This window comes from Mesoplodon bidens (assembly GCF_964165515.1).
Source record: "Mesoplodon bidens genome assembly, chromosome: 16".
In the NCBI taxonomy this organism is placed as follows: domain Eukaryota; kingdom Metazoa; phylum Chordata; class Mammalia; order Artiodactyla; family Ziphiidae; genus Mesoplodon; species Mesoplodon bidens.
Window position 1 is genome coordinate 32,513,722 of NC_138173.1, and position 17,627 is coordinate 32,531,348.

Here is a 17,627-nt window from a genome sequence, read left to right on the forward strand (position 1 = left end):
AAGTGGACCAATTTCAGTGTTAATCTCTTGTGAAAAATACCTTCCTGGCCACATCTGGAATAATGTTTGTGGTTGCCGGGGCCCCACGCAGTGCGCACATGAGATTAACCATCCCCGTGGCAATGATGACACTTTATTTTCTCCCTTGACCATTGTCACTACTATTCCAATTAAAATGGCAGTGCCATGAGGGCAGGGCATTTCCTTTTTTGCCAGTACTGAGCGTCCGCGGTCTGGTGCCTAGCATAGGCTAAATACACGGCATTTTTGTGAACAGAAGCGGGGATTCCGGCTGTCATATTTAACGAGGAATTATAGTCTTATTATTGGGGGGAGGGGTGTGTGTGTCACGGTACGTCATGGGCGGGAGTCGAACCCGCCACCCCAGGCCCCGAGGGGTCACCCCGGGTCCCCACTTCGGGCCGGTGTGGGTGGCCGGGGGCAGCCGAAGACGTGCGTGCGTGCGTGAGAGCTGGGGAGTCCACGGGGCGTGCCGCGAGTGGTTCAGGCTGGTCCCAGGCTCATTGTGCTCGCCTCATGCCGGCCCTAGTTCGCAGCAGCGCTGGAGGCCCCGGGCCTGTGATCACAAAGACGGAGCTGGGGGCCGGAAGGGAGCGCGGCGGCGGCGGCTGAGGCCCAGGCCAGGCGCCCTCCCCTCAGCCTCCCTCCCGCCCTCCCGCCCGTCCGTCTGCCCCGCCCCCGCCGGCGGCACCGCGCCCCTCCCCCAACCGCCAGACTAGCACGGTGCGGGGGCCGCGCGCGAAGACATGGGGGAGAAGCTGGAGCTGAGGCTGGAGTCGCTCGTGGGGGCTGAGCCCGCCGTCTACCCGTGACCGCTGCCGGTCTAGGTAAGTGCCGCCCGTCCCCTACTCCCGGACCCCCGCCCCTTTTCCCAGACGGCGCGCGCTGAGCCCACCGAGAAACGGAGCGACTCGAGTCGCCAGGCCCTCTTTGCAGCTCCCCTTCCTGACCCGCCATGGTTCTCCGCGGCCATTTCCAGCCCCCGCGCGCAAGGTGGGCAGAGCGGAGCCGGCGCCGGCCGGGGGCGCAGACTCAGCCGTGGGGACCCCGCGCTTCCGAGGGGCGCCCTAGCCGGTCTGCGGTTGGCTCTGCAGGGCTGGGGACCCCCGTCCCCCCGGGCCTGGACTGCCGGCGGGCTTGCCCTTCTGTACTTTAGGATCTGACATGTAGGGTTTCTTTTTCCTGGTAGTTTATTCTTAGCGCTGTCAACGTGCTTAGTTTTTTGTTTTTTTTTTGTTTTTTTTTTGAGGGCACCCTTTCCTCCCTCTCTCCAGTTTTTTGTGTTTCTGTTTTGTTTTGTTTTAGTTAGGCATTTTGTCCCTCTGATTTTGAGTGGGTGGGCTGGCAGGACAGTTGGAGAGGAGGCGTTCTATCCCCTGATCTTGAGTGGCCTTTGGAAAATGACACGCCAAACGGAAATTTACACAGGCGTCTGGTGATTCCAGAAATGCAGGGTGTCTGGCCAGGTGGGCGCCTGGCCTCTCGTCCCCCGTGGCGGCGTGGTGCTCGTGTTCCTTGTCTCAGGGTTTACGCTTGGGCGCCGCGGCCCATCTTCCGGAGGGAAAGCGCAGCGGGCGCCTTGGGCCGGCGCCTTTGGGGCGCCCTTTCGTGCGCTCGGCTTGCGGGGAACCGGCCTCCAGGTGACCCGGCGGGGAAGCCCGCGCGACCCGCCCCTCGCGCGGGCTCCATGTGTGTCAACTTGTGGAAACTGTCGTGGCCGGGGTCGGGGTCGGGACGCTGGGACCGCCTGGGAGCGGATGTTGACTCCGAGCCCCGGTTCTCCGCAGTTATCTGAGGTCCGAGGGTTTCCAGCCCGCCACTGTGCACTGGCGCTTTCTAATTTTGCCCTTCCTGTGCCCGGAGGCGCGGCTGAGCCTGGGCTCTGGCTTTTCTAGTCGGGTAACTCCGCGTGGCCCGGGTGGGCGGCCTGAGCAGTGGGCAGGGCGGGGAGACATCCCAGGGGAGGGAAACTGAAAGTGGGGAGAACCTTCAGAACTCCAGCTGATCCACTTGCCTCGCCTCCCCGCCCCTCTTACTGCACTTGTCATGCACGGGTTGGCTGGCCAGCATATTTTTCAAAATGTAATAATTTGTGTATCCTTAGTAGCCGTGAAGCATAGTTCACTTGTAGTGCACAGTTGTAGGAGTTTTGACAGGTGATCGCCATCAGGCGGCAGAGCGATCCTGTCATCCCATTTGCTGCCCTTGGGCACCAGCGCGCCTCTAGCCTCTTGGCCACTAATCTCCTCTCTGTCCCTAAGGTTTTGGCTTTTCCAGAAAGTCAGATAAACGGAACAACAGCATGTAGCTTTTTGATTCTGGCTGCTTTGGCTCAGCAAAACCTATGCGAGATTTCTCCCGGTTTTGTTTTTTGTTGTTGTTGTTTTAAATATTTATTTAGTTAGTTATTTACTTGGCTGTGCCGGGTCTTAGTTGCGGCACATGGGATCTTCATTGCCGCGTGCAGTATGTTTTAGTTGCGGCGAGCGGGATCTAGTTCCCTGAGCAGGGATGGACCCCGGGCCCCCTGCATTGGGAGCGCGGAGTCTTAGCCACTGGGCCACCAGGGAAGTCCGTCATCTCTGTTGCTGTGGGTATGAGAAGCCACTCCTTTTTCTGGCTGTGTTGTATTCCATTCTCCGTTTGTCCATTCGCCTGCGTGTGGCAGGACTTGTGGGATGTTTCCAGTTTTGAGGGGATCGGGAATAAAGCTGCTGTAAACATCCCAGGGCAGGTTTCCGTGTGAACGTGGGTTTTTACCTCACTTGAGAAGATACTCAGGAGTGGGACTGGGGTCTGTGCTAAGTGTATGTTTAACAACCCTTCTGCATGTTAGAAATTGGTATTTTCGAGTATTGGAAGAGTTTAGAAATCCACTGTGACCCGGCACCCAGGCACTTGAAACGAAGTTGAAAGTTCATCTGGAGATGGTCACGTTGTCCCCGTCACTGTCTTTTATTCGAGGCAGAGCGAGGCCACAGATTTGTAACCCTTGTAAGGAAGGCCTCGTGTGTCCAGGCCCTGGCAGGACCTGGCTTTCTAGTGGTGGGCGGTTCTGAAGTGGAGAGCATCTTTCCCTTGCTGGCCAGACCTCGCTTGGCAGGGTGCGGGGTGTGCTGTCTGCCTGGCCTGGCGCTCTTTCTGCCGGTCAGCAGCAGTTCCTGGTGTGTCTGTCCTACTACCAGGCAGGCGGTCAGGGGCCCTAGTGAAGTGCTCAGCGAGCCGCAGCCTTCCTAAAGCTTTGCGGGTAATGTCTGCTACCCTCCCATTTCCCTGCTGAGGAAATTTGCTTTCTCATGGGAAGTGAGGGGGCAGTACTTTATAAGAGTTCATATTTTGTGATGACTCGAGGCTGAATACATTAAGAAAATGGGCTCCTTCCCGAAGCTTAACTTCTTAGGTCAGCTTACGCATGTGACCTCACGTTTGAAATGAGTGAGCTTGTTTGTTCATTGATTCATTCATTCTGCAAGCACCTCCTGGATATTTACAGTGAGTGTTCCAGGGGGCGCGGAGAACAGTAGACAGTATTCTTTTTTTTTTGATTTTTGAATTTTAATTTATTTTTATATACAGCACGTTCTTATTAGTCATCAGTTTTATACACATCAGTGTATACATGTCAATCCGACTTGCCCAGTTCAGCACACCACCATCTCCACCCCACCGCAGCTTTCCTCCCTTGGTGTCCATACGTTTGTTCTCTACATCTGTGTCTCAACTTGTGCCCTGCAAACCGGTTCATGTGTACCATTTATCTAAGTTCCACATACATGCATTAATATACGATATTTGTTTTTCTCTTTCTGACTTACTTCTCTCTGTATGACAGTCTCTAGATCCATCCACGTCTCAACAAATGACTCAATTTTGTTCCTTTTTATGGCTGAGTAATATTCCATTGTATATATGTACCACAACTTCTTTATCTATTCATCTGTCGATGGGCATTTAGGTTGCTTCCATGACCTGGCTATTGTAAATAGTGCTGCAGTGAACATTGGGGTGCGTGTGTCTTTTTGAATTATGGTTTGCTCTGGGTATATGCCCAGCAGTGGGATTGCTGGATCATATGGTAATTCTATTTTTAGTTTTTTAAGGAACCTCCATACTGTTCTCCATAGTGGCTGTATCAATTTACATTCCCACCAACAGTGCAAGAGGGTTCCCTTTTCTCCACACCCTCTCCAGCATTTGTTGTTTGTAGATTATCTGATGATGCCCATTCTAACTGGTGTGAGGTGATACCTCATTGTAGTTTTGATTTGCATTTCTCTAATAACTAGTGATGTTGAGCAGCTTTTCACGTGCTTGTTGGTCATCTGTACGTCTTCTTTGGAGAAATGTCTATGTAGGTCTTCTGTCCATTTTTGGATTGGGTTGTTTGTTTCTTTAATATTGAGCTGTTTATATATTTTGGAGATCAATCCTTTGTCCGTTGATTCGTTTGCAAATGTTTTCTCCCATTCTGCGGGTGACAGTATTATTCTCAAAACTTATGAACTAAGGACGGTAGGTGATCTATAAACACAGAAGTTCAGCTGAGGTGTAGTGCCCCGAATATGGGATCAACTGAGGTCCCAGAGGGTGCGGCTGCCAGATTCGCCCTGGGGGAGGTGTGGGTGGCTTGTCTGAGGAGGGGCCACCCACAGGAGCAAGTGCAAACAGCCACAACCACCTGTACGTGGAAATGTCCAGCCTCCAAGATGGGCTTTTGCGCAAGTGACAAATAGGAGGGTGGGGTGCAGGGCGAGTTTTGTTCCTTCTGTGACTGAGAGTTCCCAGATATCCACTTATAGCTCACGGTGGCATTTCTAAAGCAGGATGGCCCTTCTTTTGGTGGGAAACACCGGGTCTCAGCTCAGGAGGAAGCAGGTGGTATCTTCGGCTGCCTGATGGCAGGGCAGGAGCCAGGAGGGCGTGCGGGCAGTGGTCCTTCCCCTCCATGACTCACTGAGGCTGTGGGCGTGGAGCGGCCCCAGCGTGACTGCCCCCGCCTGCTTGTGGGTTCCTCCTGAGAGCCCACGAGGCTCTGATGAAGGCCCGCTGAGCAGTCACACCCTTCACTCCACAGTGAGTAGTAGCTGAAGTGGGCGGCCGAGTGAGCCATCCCTCCCCATGACTCAAAATATTTTCTGATCTGACCTCTGCTGGTGTGAGTCCTGCCTAATCTGAGCTCAGGTGGAAGGCAGGTTAACCCTTTGAAGACTTTCCGTGGGTGAAGTAGCCTCTTTAAAGAGGAAGGGATCACCAGGAAAAGCCTGGTGTTCCATAAGTACGTGGCTGTTAGCTTTCGTACTTTGGTCCCTAACATCCACATGCCGCCTGTATACTCTGTTCCTCAGCGCCCCTGTGTCTGACCGGACCCTCTTCCTGTCCAGGGCGCCTGGCAGGGCTGCCGAGTCACAGGTTCCCGTGAGCTGCAGTTGGGAGGTCAGAGGCTGTGTGCTTCACTGAGTATTGACCTTGGATGACGATGCCTCCTCATCTCTGAGGGGCTTCCGTTTGAATCCCCTCAGTTAGTCATGGGGTGCGCGGCCAATGTCCGGAAAGCGCGTCAGACTCACCCCAGGTGCCCGGGCAGCCGGTGTGTGAGAGAGGTTACCTCTGAGAACGCTGGTCCTTGAAAAACCTGACGCATCTTTTCCCGGGTGGGGAAGGGGTTTTTGCAGGCTGTGTGCTGGGGGGCGGGGGCCGCCACGGGGTGGTGCCCACGGGGATGGTGGGAGTCGTGGGGCTCGGGGCAGGGAGCTCTCGGGAAGCATTTGCACGTCGCGTGGTGGTGGTGGCGGCTCACGTTTCGCCTGGTGTGAAGGTGGCTCCCTGGTGTCTGCTCTGTGCTCACCCTGCAGGCTGAGTGAGTCCCACCGGGGAGCAGGTGCTGGGGCCGCAGGACTCGCTGGGCCCACACCTGGTCTGGGAGAGACACCAGGTGAAGGGGCGGGACAAGGGGAGGAAGAGCCGCGCTGGGTCTTGTGGGTTTTGTCTCTCTTTAAATAACAGCTTTGTCGAGATAGCATTCACACACCACAGAGCTCACCCATTTGAAGTGTGCAATTTAATGGCTTTTACTATATTCACAGAGCTGTGCAGCCATCACCTCTTCTAATTCCAGAACATTCCATCAGCGCTAAGGGCCTGCAGTCCCCTGCCCCAGCCCCTGACACTAGGAACCCACTCACTGTGTCTGTGGATCTGCCTGTTCTGGACGTTTCCCATCAATGGAATCACACACTGTGTGTCCTTCTGTGTCTGGCTTCTCTCACTGAGCATCGTGTTCTCAGGGTCCGTCCATGTTGCTGTGAGTGTCAGGGCTTCACCCCTTTGCGTGGCTGAGTGATGCGCCCGTGTGCGTGGCCCAGGTCATGGGGTCTCGAGGCCCCTGGAGAGGCGTTCGTTTGGCTTGGTCCTGGGGTGGGGTGATGCCAGTTGTACTGATACGGTGCTACCAGGACCCCTTGCTGGACTGGGAGACAGTTGGAAGCCTTGGGGCGTGGCTGGCCTTGGCCTTTGAGACCGCTGGGTGGAGGCCGTGCTGCCGCTTGTCGTGGGGAGCGCGGGCGAGTCCTCCTCCAGCTGTGCCCCCTAGGAAGGGCTTCCTCTATCCCTGGGCTTTCCCTCCCTTCCTGTCACGGCCTCGGCGTCAGGCCGCACTGCTCTGTGGCAGTAAAACATTTTCTTTGGTGAGGGCGAGAAAAATTCTGGTAGTGAACTTTTGGTTGTCGCATTCCCCCATCCCACCGGGGTCACTCCACGACGGCCCCTCCACGCACACCCCCGGCGTCAGGCGCTCAGCACTTGCAGCGGCTCCTTGGGTGGCTGGGCGGCCCGGGCTCTTACAGGTGGGCTAGTTTGGCTTGAAGCAACTGAAATGGTCTTGTCATCCCTGTAGCCCCCGTGGTGCCCCGTCCTCCTGTGGACACACCCACGCCCGTCCTGCAGAAGGACGGCTGCCTGGACAGCAGGACGTCCCGGCCGGTCCTGGCTCTGCGCAGACTGGCTTCTGTGAGCTGCGGACCCAGGCGTGGAGCTCAGGGTCAGGTCTGGAAACACTCACGCAGGTGCGGTGGTAGGTGAGGGGGCACACGAGCCACGCGCGTGCCCTCGAGGGAGCCACATGACGAGTCAGGAGGAGGAGGCGAGGTACGTTTTCATAGCATTGTACGTAACCGAGTATAGCCCAGACACGACATTTTCCACATGCCATTTAAAGAATTCCTGAAGGGCAGTGTTACTTTGTGTGTGTGCGCGCTCTTAGACATCCACGTGCATCTTGTGCTCACAGCACACGCCACTGGAGTGGGCCACCGCGCACCGTTGCCCCTCGTCCAGGTGGCCAGGGGCCGCTCTGGGCACAGTGAGGCTCTAGACCCCTCTCCCTCGTGGCGGCTCCTTTCTTGGACCCTGGTCATTGGGGCCCCTGTGTGCACAGCGGGTCCCACCCGCCCGGGTCAGGGCCATGGGCCCACCATGTCCTGCACCGTGTCCGTGACCCGGGAGCCACTGGCCCGCTCCCTCTTCTCTCTTCCTCCTCCAGCTGGACTTTGGCCTCATGGAGTCCTGGCAGCCCCTTCTTGTTTTTCCGTGTTGACTGTTCTTGCAGTGCCGGTCTCGCGGGCAGGGTTTTGCGACGCAGCTGGGTCCCAAGACAAGCCTGGTTTGACGCCTGGCCCTGTGGGGAGAGGGCCGGGTGGGCGTTGGGAGGAGAGGCTCCTTCCTGGCTCTCTCCTTTGCATCGCTTTACCAGGCGGTTCCCATCCTTGGCCTGGCTTGTCCTCAGGTACGGTCCTGGGGCCAGGCAGCACCCCCTTGCTGGGGACCTGCAGACGTCTGGGGCTGACTGTGGATGACACCGCTGTGATGCTCCACAGCCAGTCTCTCTGCCACCACCGCCCCTGTCTGAAATGCACTCTTTTTCATGTGAAAACCTGTTCACTTCTTGAATACTCAGGCCCACTGCAGGCGCTGGCCCTCCCCCTCCCCCTTCACCCCCTGCTTCCTCTCCCTGGCGAGTGGGTGCTCCCCAGCAGGGCCGCAGGCTGAGAGGTGAGGCTGAGCGCCTTCGCTGGGCCTCGGGACCCTCTGCTCACCCGCTTGGCTTTCCTCCCAGACAGACAGCCTTCTGTGGATTTTCCACTCCTCCAGCCAGATCTCTGCTCTCAAAGCCCTGCCACTGGGAGAGGCAGAGAGACAGCCGGCAGACCTCCCGCCGTGTTCCATCTCCCCTGCCTTTGACTCTTCCCGCTGTGCTTCTCCACTTTGGGAAGCAGTGCGTGCATCCCACCCTGGCCGCTCTGTCCCACTTGCCTTGGCCCCCACCCCAGGGCTCCGGAGGTGTGCAGAGCCTTGGGGAAGAAGGCAGCGACCCCCAGCCCGCAGGCAGTGCCCCCTGCAGCCTGCTGGGGAGTGGGGACTGCGGGCAGAGTCCCAGGTTGCTCCCCCTCGGCACCTCCTGGGCACTCGTGCCCTCAGCAGATGGTGATAGAGCAAGAGTCCCTGCTTGCTTCAGGCCGGTGGTTCTCTGAGCGGGGCCCCGGGCCAGCAGCTTCCCCACCAGCTGGAACTGGTTAGGAATGCGGGTTCCTGGGGCCCAGACCTGCTGACTCTGAAACTTTGCGGGTGGGCCCCAGAACTCCACTCTGACCAGGGATTCTGATGCTCGTCCCGGTGTGATGCCCCTGCCTCGGAGGCCCCCTGGGTCCCGGCGTCTTCCTGCTGCAAGTGGGAAGAGGATGATGGAGTCCACGTCTTGTCACCTCCCTAGTCTCTGCCCTCTGCTTCTCGCCGGGTCCTCCAGGGACGATGTCTCCAGATGTTGTGCCCCTGTCACCGTGAACCAGCCTGCGTGCTCAGGGGTGGGCCGTGCCCTGGCAGCGAGCACCCAGGAGGCCTCCTGTCCAGGCTCCTCACGCCTGGCGCAGGGCCTGCAGGGACGAGCGGGGGCACAGCCAGACTTGAGGGCGTCCGGGTGGAGTTCCTGTTCCCACACCTGTCCTCACAGTCAAGGAGGAGGCAGGGGCCTGCCGAGTGGGACAGCCAGACTCCCCAGCCCCGTGGGCGGCCCCCGCCCTCACCTGAGCTGGACAGGGCAGGGGAGGGGAGTGGACGGGACGGGCTTGGTGGCGGCTCAGGCCTGATGACCGCCTCCGGCTTCCGGCCAGGGTGCTTTTTCATGCGGGAACGGTTGTGCTTATTGCGGCTGTTTTCCCAGGACCCCGGAGTGAGGCCGCCGGCTCTGTGGTGAGCAGCATTCCGCTAAGCCTCTGCGCAGCTTCCTGCGGAGGCTCTGAGGCTGTCAGTGAGAAGAGCCTGGGTTAGTCACTGACTCCACAAGCAGCCAGCAGCGGGCCGGGGCTGTGGCTGGGACGCGGAGGCCGGGCGTACCGTGCAGTGAGACCAGGGCTGGCCTCAAACCCCGGAGTTCCAGGGCTTCCCCGGGGGAGGAGGTGTGGGTGCTCCTAAGCGTGGGCTTCCTCAGGACTGTTCTCAGTCGGACCTTTCTGGGTCGACTTCTGGCGTCGCTCTGTTCTGAAGGCCTGTGAAGCAGAAGAAGAGGCCACAGCCGAGAAGCTGTGAGAGCTTCTGAATCATCGATGGTGATCAGGCCATCTTAAATCATACGACTCAGGACGGTTGCTGGAAGCTGGCCAGTCCCTAAAGCAGCATCCTGAGATTGCAGGAGGCACGTCGTAAACTGTTTCCTTCCTTTCGTTCTGGTTTTAAAGCTTTGGAAAGCTTGAGTTCATCTCATCACAGATGAGACCACATTCCAGGCCCTTGTCTTCTGTGTGATGCGGCCTGAGACGCGGTGGCTCAGCCAGGGCTGCGGCCCGCGTGCGGTGAGGGCCCCTGCCGCCCCTGCAGGAGGAGCATCTCTGGGGCACGTCCAGCCTCCTGAGGGGCCCGAGGGAGGGAGCACAATCCGAGCCGGCAGGGGGCTTCCACGCGGCGCATGCTCAGGCACACGCGCGTGCGCACGGGGTCCTTTCAGAGCGCCCACGCTGTTTTGTAACTCCGCAGTGGTGACCGGAATGAGACTCTCCTGGGTACTGCCATGTCCTTCCGTGGCTCTAAGACTTGTTCTTATGGGCCGCGCTCGCAGGGTAGGGTATCGGCCTGAACGCAGACATGAATTTAGCAGCCTGAGACGATGCACACTGATGACCTCCCGTGGTTTCTGAGGGCAGGGATTCAGAGCAGGCAGGCCAGGGGATTCCGGCCGAGGGTCCCTCAGGAGGCTGCAGTAGGTGCTTCAGCCAGGGCTGTCCCATCCGAAGGCCGGACTGGGAGGGATGCCTGGCTTCCAGGAGGCCCCTCCCGTGGCTCCTCTGCCCGTGGGCCCCGCAGGGCTGCTGAGGCTCCTCAGTGCACGGGGGCCAGCTACCCTCAGGAGGAGTGTGACGTGGGAGAGCGTTGGTGGAAAGTTCTAGACCCTCCTCCTCATCCTGTGGCTACCTCAGCGCCTTGTACACTGTGCTGTGTGCGTTTGTCTCTGAGCAGATCCTGCGGGACAGCCTGGTGTCTTCTCTGCTTTCAGTGGGTACAAGAGCCCAGGGAATTCAGGGCTGCCAGGACTGTCTGTCTGGACTCACTGAATGTTGTGGACCAGCAACAGAGTCCGTCGGCCACATGAGTGTCTTAGATGCTCAGTATTTTCCTACTGAGGTGGAGGTGCTTTTTTAACAATACCTCGCATTTCCTCCTATAGATTGTGTTGTGGTTTTTTGTTTGTTTTTCGCCGTGCCGTGCAGCTCGTGGGATCTTAGTTCCCCAACCAGGGATTGAACCTGGGCCCTCGGCAGTGAAAGAGCAGAGTCCTGACCACTGGGCGGCCAGGGAGGTCCCTCTTGGTCTTGCTGTTGTTTTTGATAGCTGTTTTGAGGTGTAATTCCCACACTCTTCACCTCATCCACCTAAAGCAGGCCGTTCCCTGCTTTGTAGTGTATTCATTGTGCGCAGTCATCACTACTACCGATTTTAGACCATTCCATCACCCCGAGAGGAAACCCCATCCCCATTAGCATCCCTCCCATCCCCCTCCCCAGCCCCTGACAACCAGGAACCCACTCTGTGTCTCTGTGCACTTGCCTGTTCTGGACGTTTCGCATCAATGGAATCACACCCTGTGTGTCCTTCTCCGTCTGGCTTCTCTCACTTAGCAACCGTGTTCTCAGGGTCCATCCACGTTGTAGCGAGTGTCAGTGCTTCACTCTTTTTCGTGGATGGATAATATTTCAGTGTGTGGAGGACACATTTGTTTACTCGTTCATCTGTTGATGGACATTTTGGTGGTTTCCACCTTTTGGCAGTTGTGAATCACGCCTCTGTGAACATTAATGTTCAGGTTTTTGGTGTGGTTTTTTTTTTTGGCTGCGTTGGGCCTTCGTTGCTATGCGCAGGCTTTCTCTAGTTATGGTGAGTGGGCTCTAGTCTTCGTTGCAGTGTGCGGGTTTCTCATTTCGGTGGCTTCTCTTGTTGTGGAGCACAGGCTCTAGGCATGCGGGCTTCATTAGTTGCACGCGGCTCTGTAGTTGTGGCGCACGGTCTTCGTTGCTCTGCGGCATGTGGGATCTTCCCGGACCAGGTCTCGAACCTGTGTCCCCTGCATTGGCAGGTGGATTCTTAACCACTGCGCCACCTGGTAAGCCCAACGTTCAGGGTTTCGTGTGGACGAATATTCTCATTTCTCTTGGGCAGACACCTAGGAGAGGAATTGCTGGGTCATTTGCTAACTGTTTAACCTTTGAGGAGCTGCCAGACTGTTTTCCAAACCCAGCTGTCCTCACTGTTTCCTGCCGTTTGCCAGGAGGCCTTGGGGCCGATTGTTCCATCAGTGGTTCTTCCCCAGGGTTTCTGGGTCAGCAGTGGCACTGATGCTGCAGGTCGGTTGCCCCGCATCGGGAACCACTGGTCTGCAGGGCTGTCCTGTGCTGGACCACATGTGCTCCATCCCCCGCCCCCGGCCTTGTCTAAGTAATATGAGTTCAATGGATATTTACTGCTCCGTCCTTGGTAAGTTGGAGGATATTATTAAGAACGATGGAAGATTGTTTTTTTCCTTTGCTTTAAAAAATAAGATTCTGGGCAAAAGGTCACATATCGTAATTCTATTTACGAACGTCCAGAACGGGCAAATCCACAGAAACGCAGAGTGGATTAGTGTTGTCAGGGGCTGGGGAGGGGATTGGGGCGCGTGTGCTAATGGGGTGATGGGATGTTCTGGAACTAGATGGAGGGGATGGTTGCCCAGCTCTGAATGTATTAAAAGCCACTGAACTGTATACTTGAAGCGGGGGCCCATTCTGTGTGAATTATAGCTCAGTAGGGCTGCTGTTGCAAAGATGAGGCTTAGGACACAAAGGGTGTTTCTGGAGTTGTTTGACCTGATAGGACCGCTGCGCCGTGGGGGGCCCTGTCCTGGGACCTTCCGGGCATCGCTGCCCTGGCCCGTAGGGGCTCTGCCCGCGTTGCCGTCCTCCACTGTGAAGCGTGGAAATGGTGGCCTGGGCTGAGAGGGGCAGTCGCTGTCCTGGGACAGGGCTGGCAGCTCTGGGCCTGACCATCTCACCTCGGGCTTCAGCCCGTGCTCTTCGCGGCCCCTCCTCTCGCTGTGCATCCTCTTCGAGGCCCCTCCTCACCGCGATAGGAATCTTCACCGCCGGGGCGGAGGGGCGTCTAGAGTTACAGACCATCCACACGATGCGTCGTCCTCACTTGGTTTCTGCGGGGTCTTGGGTTAGCTGGCCGCCAAGACCCCTGCGAAAGGCCAGAGCGACTCCTGATGTGCTCCTCGGGGAAAGTGGCGAGGGCAGCCCGCCGGGCGCAGTGAGACCAGGAGAGCACCGCTGTGGCCGGGAGGGAGGACCTCTGCTCGCCCACTCCCTGTGGTTTCACGAGTGGTGTTTCCCCATTTTACAGATGGAGACCGAGGCCTGCGGCGGTTCAGGGACTCAGAGGCAGGCCTGTGGTTTCCAGGCTGCAGGAGTGCCCGGGGGAAGTCCTGGGGCAGGAGAGTCGGGGGCTTTGAGTCCGTCCCGGTCCCTTCCCCGCAGTCCGCTGGGCGGCAGGGCGCTGCAGGAACAGGCGGTCCCGGAGCCAGCGTGTCCCACGTGGCAGGACATGGCCCCAGCGCTGTGGGTGGAGCTCTCTGGTAGGACCCGTGGGTGGGGAAATGAGGCGGGGAGTCCCGGGGCCGCAGCCCCCGTCTCCTCTGGTCACCCACATCACCGGAGTGGGGAGGGACAGCTCTGAACCCTGTCTTGTTGTCTTTTAGGACAAACCCTACAATGCTGCTCACGAAATCATCAAGACCATCCGGTGAGTGTGGCGCCTGCTGGAGGGGGCCTCGGGGTGGGCCAGTCCTGAGTTCCCAGCAGCACCCCAGCTGTGCGCTCCCCCATTCCTCCGTGCCGATCTGCGTCAGTATTGTCAGCATCGAGGAGTCTTGGGAAGCCGGGCTGTGGGGTCAGGGGTCAAGTCCTCTGAGTGTGACCCAGGACAGGTCTTGGTGCTTCGTGAGCTCGCTTCCTGTGGAAGACGCTGGAAATCCTGAGTGGCCAGCTTCCCGAGGGACCCCTCCTCTCATCACCTTGCTTTACTCTTCTCCCGTGGGGTTTGGTGTGACTTTTGGGTTTGGGCCGCTCTTCCCTCTGTGAGCCTGCCCCATGCTGTGCAGAGGAGGCCGGGTGCCCAGGAGGCTGTCCCGGGTGAGATCTGGGAGGAGGGCCTCCTGCTGTGTTTCTAGTGGGCTGTCTCCTCACATGGGACCTGAGGGTCTGCGATGGCCTCCAGAGTGCCCTCGGGGGCCCATGCGCGGAATCCTGTGACCACTCTTGGCTTTAGAATGTTCCACGTGTGTGACCGTGGCCCTGGCATCTCGCTGTATTATGCCTTAAAATCCTTAGCTGTGTAGCCACTGCCTGGGCCACACGCCATCATATCTGCTTGAACCTGGGGCGGCCGGGCTGGCAGCAGCACTAAAGGCTGTTCGGCACATAGGGGTGGTGCTCCCCCCTCTCTGTCCCGTCCTTCCTTCGAGAGGCGAGCATTCATCAGTTTCTTCTGTATTGTTTCAGATTATACGTATGTATACATTACTGTAGTATATTAGTATAAAATCTATCTTAGGGTTCTCCAGAGAAACAGACCCAGTGATGTCTGTGTATATGAGATTAATTTAAGCAACTGAGTCACAGGACTTCAGGCTGGCGAGTCTGAAATATGCAGGACAGGCCAAGAGAGGCAGACCCAGGGAAGAGTTGACATTGTAGCTCAAGTCTGAAGGCAGTCTGGAGGCAGAATTTTATATATACACATACAGGTTAATTCTGTATAATATAGTACAGAGGGCTTCTGTGTAGTTTACCCAACTTTCTCCAACGGTGAGGTCTCACATAACTGTAATAGCAAAACTAGAAAATGGACATCGGCATAATCTGCAGACTTTATTCACTGTGCATGTATGGTCACGTGTATGCACGCATGCATTCTTGTAACCTCCACCTCAAACAAGACATAGATCGGTTTCATCACCACAATATTTTTATCCCTCTTAAATACATAAATACAGATATCCTGGAGATGGCAAGTGTTGTGAACTTCGGGAAGTAGTGGACTAAGGTCTTCATCAGAGAAGATCTGGTGTCCAGTTTAGGTTGTCATCATCACTTCCTGATGTGAATCCCAAATTACTCCTTTGGTTTCTTTCTAGTATTAACAAATTCCTGACATGCGGTGGATCTTTGACTTACGTAGCATCACTACTTGACCTCTAGTGTGCAGACATGTGCCAGGCCAGCTCCTGGGCCTCTCTTTGTTTTGAGGGTGGTGGGATATCAACACCAGACTGAAGGTTGTCCAGATCTCCCCCAAACCCGGATTACACCCCACCCCTGTTTTTAACCACATCAAATGTATTTATTTAATGCTTTGACTCATGCTTTTGGTTTTGATCTTCTTTGGAAAGGTTGTTTTTCTCTTTTTCCCTTCTCTCCACATAGGAGGAAAAGAGACGTAGAGTTACATCCAGAGAATGGTAAGAATGATAAACCTTTTTGTTCTGTGCAATATGTAATCTTGGTGACTGAAATTACTTTTCTGAAATCTTTTAAAAAGAAGAACGTTATAGTGAGTTGCCAGGGTGACCATAAATAGCTTAAGGATGGTGGGTTTGCAGTCAGGTTATTAACCTTATGATTCAGATAGAATTGTCTTACAAAGAGTGAATTGGAGGCAACTGGCAGTTATCAGATCTAGATCTAAAAGTTGTGTTAAATATTAAATATTGAGGTAATATGTGCCTTTCAGGGCTCCTGAGATGAAGATTGACTTTTTGGGGGTGGGTGGGTGGGTAGGAAGGAAGACCTTTTGAAAACTGCCTCCACGGGAGGAGTCTGTGAAAGTCATCCTTAGGGTGTGTGATTTTGCTTGACAGAGTTGCTGGACCGCTCCCTGCAGAAGAACCGGGAAGAGTAAGACAAGGAACACACATGGAAGAAGAAGAAAGAGATGATAAAGTAAAGCCTGGTCACCTCCAGGTTTGTCACTTCCACCTTAATCTCAGAACTCATTTGGTTTTAGGAAGGGGGTCAGGGTGTGGGGAGCGTGTAGGAACAGAATGACTTTCACTAATGAGCAAAATGACCTTGGATTTAGCTAAAATGCTCTTCAAACTCATTTTTCTGCTGGTTCTCTATGTGGAAGGTGTGTTACGTGGCTGTGGTGATAGTAAATCAGCGGTAGGCCTAGAAGTCAGCTGGACCTCTGCTACTTGATCAGTCAGTCACTGAGCTTCAGTCTGTCCCCTCTCCTGCCTGCGTCTCCTGCCCATGAGGTCTTTGTGAAGGTCTCATTTTCAAACACGTGAGGTGCTAAAGTGCTCTAGTATCGTCCAGGCATAAAGTTGCATTCTTTTTTTTTTTTAATTTATTTATTTATTTATTTATTTATTCATTTATTTTATTTTTGGCTGCATTGGGTCTTCATTGCTGTGCGCAGGCTTTCTCTAGCTGTGGAGAGTGAGGGTTACTCTTCCTTGTGGTGCGCGGGCTTCTCATTGCAGTGGCTTCTCTTGTTGTAGAGCACAGGCTCTAGGCACACGGGCTTCAGTAGTTGCAGCACGCAGGCTCAGTAGTTGTGGCTCGTGGGCCCTAGAGCTCAGGCTCAGTAGTTATGGTGCACAGGCCCAGTTGCTCTGCGGCATGTGGGATCTTCCTAGACCAGGGCTCGAACCCGTGTCCCCTGCATTGGCAGGCAGATTCTTAACCACTGCGCCACCAGGGAAGCCCTAAAGTTGCATTCTTAACTGCGATCAGACCAGTTCTTTCCCCAGACCTCCAGCTCCTTTGTCAAATCAGAGTTTCAGGTTCTATGAAATACAGATGTACCCACTGAACCCCCATGGGAGGGGGTAGGAGAAGGGATTGGGGATCTGATACTGGAAGCTTTACCATTAAACAGCACTGCCCCATATGACAAAGGGCTGACATTGGTCGGGCACAGGTGGTAGAACAAACAATATCACGTCCCTTTTGGTTTTATTAAGACGTTGATGAGAAGTTTCAGCTCAGCAGAGGGGCAGCACCCTGGGCAGGCACTGGGCCTCCACCATCTATGGATCCTCCCCTCCAGCACCCAGGCTAGGTACTCAGTTACCAGCAGCCCAGAGGGCAGGAACAGAGCTCTGCCAGGCTGGCCTTCCCAGAGGGCAAGTGTAAGCAGCACAGCCAGGAATGTGAGCGACAGGCTTTGCTGGGTTGTCGAGAAGGAGGGCGATGTCTAGTTCGGCAAGGCTGGAGTCAGCTCTGGCCTCCCCTCGGACACAGGCACTGGGCCCCTGGTCTCAGGCTCACACAGGTCTCCAAAGCCCTTCCCTTGGGATGGCGCTCAGACCCTCCACCCAGCCCACCCTCCCGCCCCAAACACCAGCAGGTCAAGCACCACACAGAGAAGGGGGCCTTTAAAGGGCTTTAGAAAATCTTAGAATCCGGATATGGAAGCTACTATGTTTCACTTGTAGCTAATAGCTCTGCTTCCAGAACACAGGGTGGCCCATGGGGGGCGAGATGGGAGGGTCTCGCTGTGACCCCCAGGCACTGCTGGCCTTTTCAGCCACATGCTTGCATTCCTTGGAAATACATTTCATTAACAGCCAAAGGGAACACCCTGAGAAACAGGAGGAATTATTGGTTCCTTTCAACCCTTAGCAACAGGGAGTTTTCGCCACCTGGTATTTCCTCTGCTCTCTGCAATGCACTGAACTTTCCTTTGGGCGAAACGTGCCTCAGCTCTCCAGGGCACCGGACACACTTGGCGACTCCGCCTGACCCGGGAGCACCCTGGGCCCCAGGGACAGGGTCCCTCCTTCCTGACCACCCCCTCGTGGGAGTGCTGAGGTCGGTCAGCCCCCAGCCCTGGGGGCTCAGCGTCCCCTGGGAAGTGACTGCAAGTCAAGCTCCCCCCAACCCCTCCCCCCGGTCTCCCTCCCGCCAGGGCCGCTTCGTGCGCAGCGCCGGTCGCCCCTCCTCAGCGGGGAGGAGACCCGGGCCGACTCCGCTCTACTGACCTGCCGCTGCCCTTCCGGAACGTGGCCAAACAGCCAGTAGGTG

The 17,627-nt window shown here is 56.1% G+C and overlaps 3 protein-coding genes across 12 annotated transcripts in view; 2 read left to right on the forward strand and 1 right to left on the reverse strand.

Moving 5' to 3' along the window:
• LOC308630186 (uncharacterized protein) overlaps positions 1 to 17,627 on the reverse strand; it is a 282,945-nt gene that overhangs the window by 99,036 nt on the left and 166,282 nt on the right. The window lies entirely within an intron of this gene.
• The window catches only part of RIPK2 (receptor interacting serine/threonine kinase 2), a 278,912-nt gene that overhangs the window by 65,364 nt on the left and 195,921 nt on the right, over positions 1 to 17,627 (forward strand). The gene's annotated exons all lie outside the window — the stretch shown is intronic.
• Positions 1 to 17,627, forward strand: part of LOC308630190 (uncharacterized protein) — an 85,210-nt gene that overhangs the window by 31,767 nt on the left and 35,816 nt on the right. Inside the window, exons 3-6 of one of the 3 annotated variants that reach the window (XM_081258660.1) lie at positions 13,295 to 13,338; positions 15,021 to 15,055; positions 15,455 to 15,557; positions 17,512 to 17,611. In XM_081258660.1, the coding sequence (XP_081114786.1) occupies positions 13,295 to 13,338; positions 15,021 to 15,055; positions 15,455 to 15,495 (120 nt within the window). In that variant the 3' untranslated portion in view covers positions 15,496 to 15,557; positions 17,512 to 17,611. Of the gene's footprint in view, positions 1 to 13,294; positions 13,339 to 15,020; positions 15,056 to 15,454; positions 15,558 to 17,511; positions 17,612 to 17,627 lie in introns of those variants that run through there. The other 2 variants (XM_081258661.1, XM_081258662.1) reach the window with 2 other exon arrangements.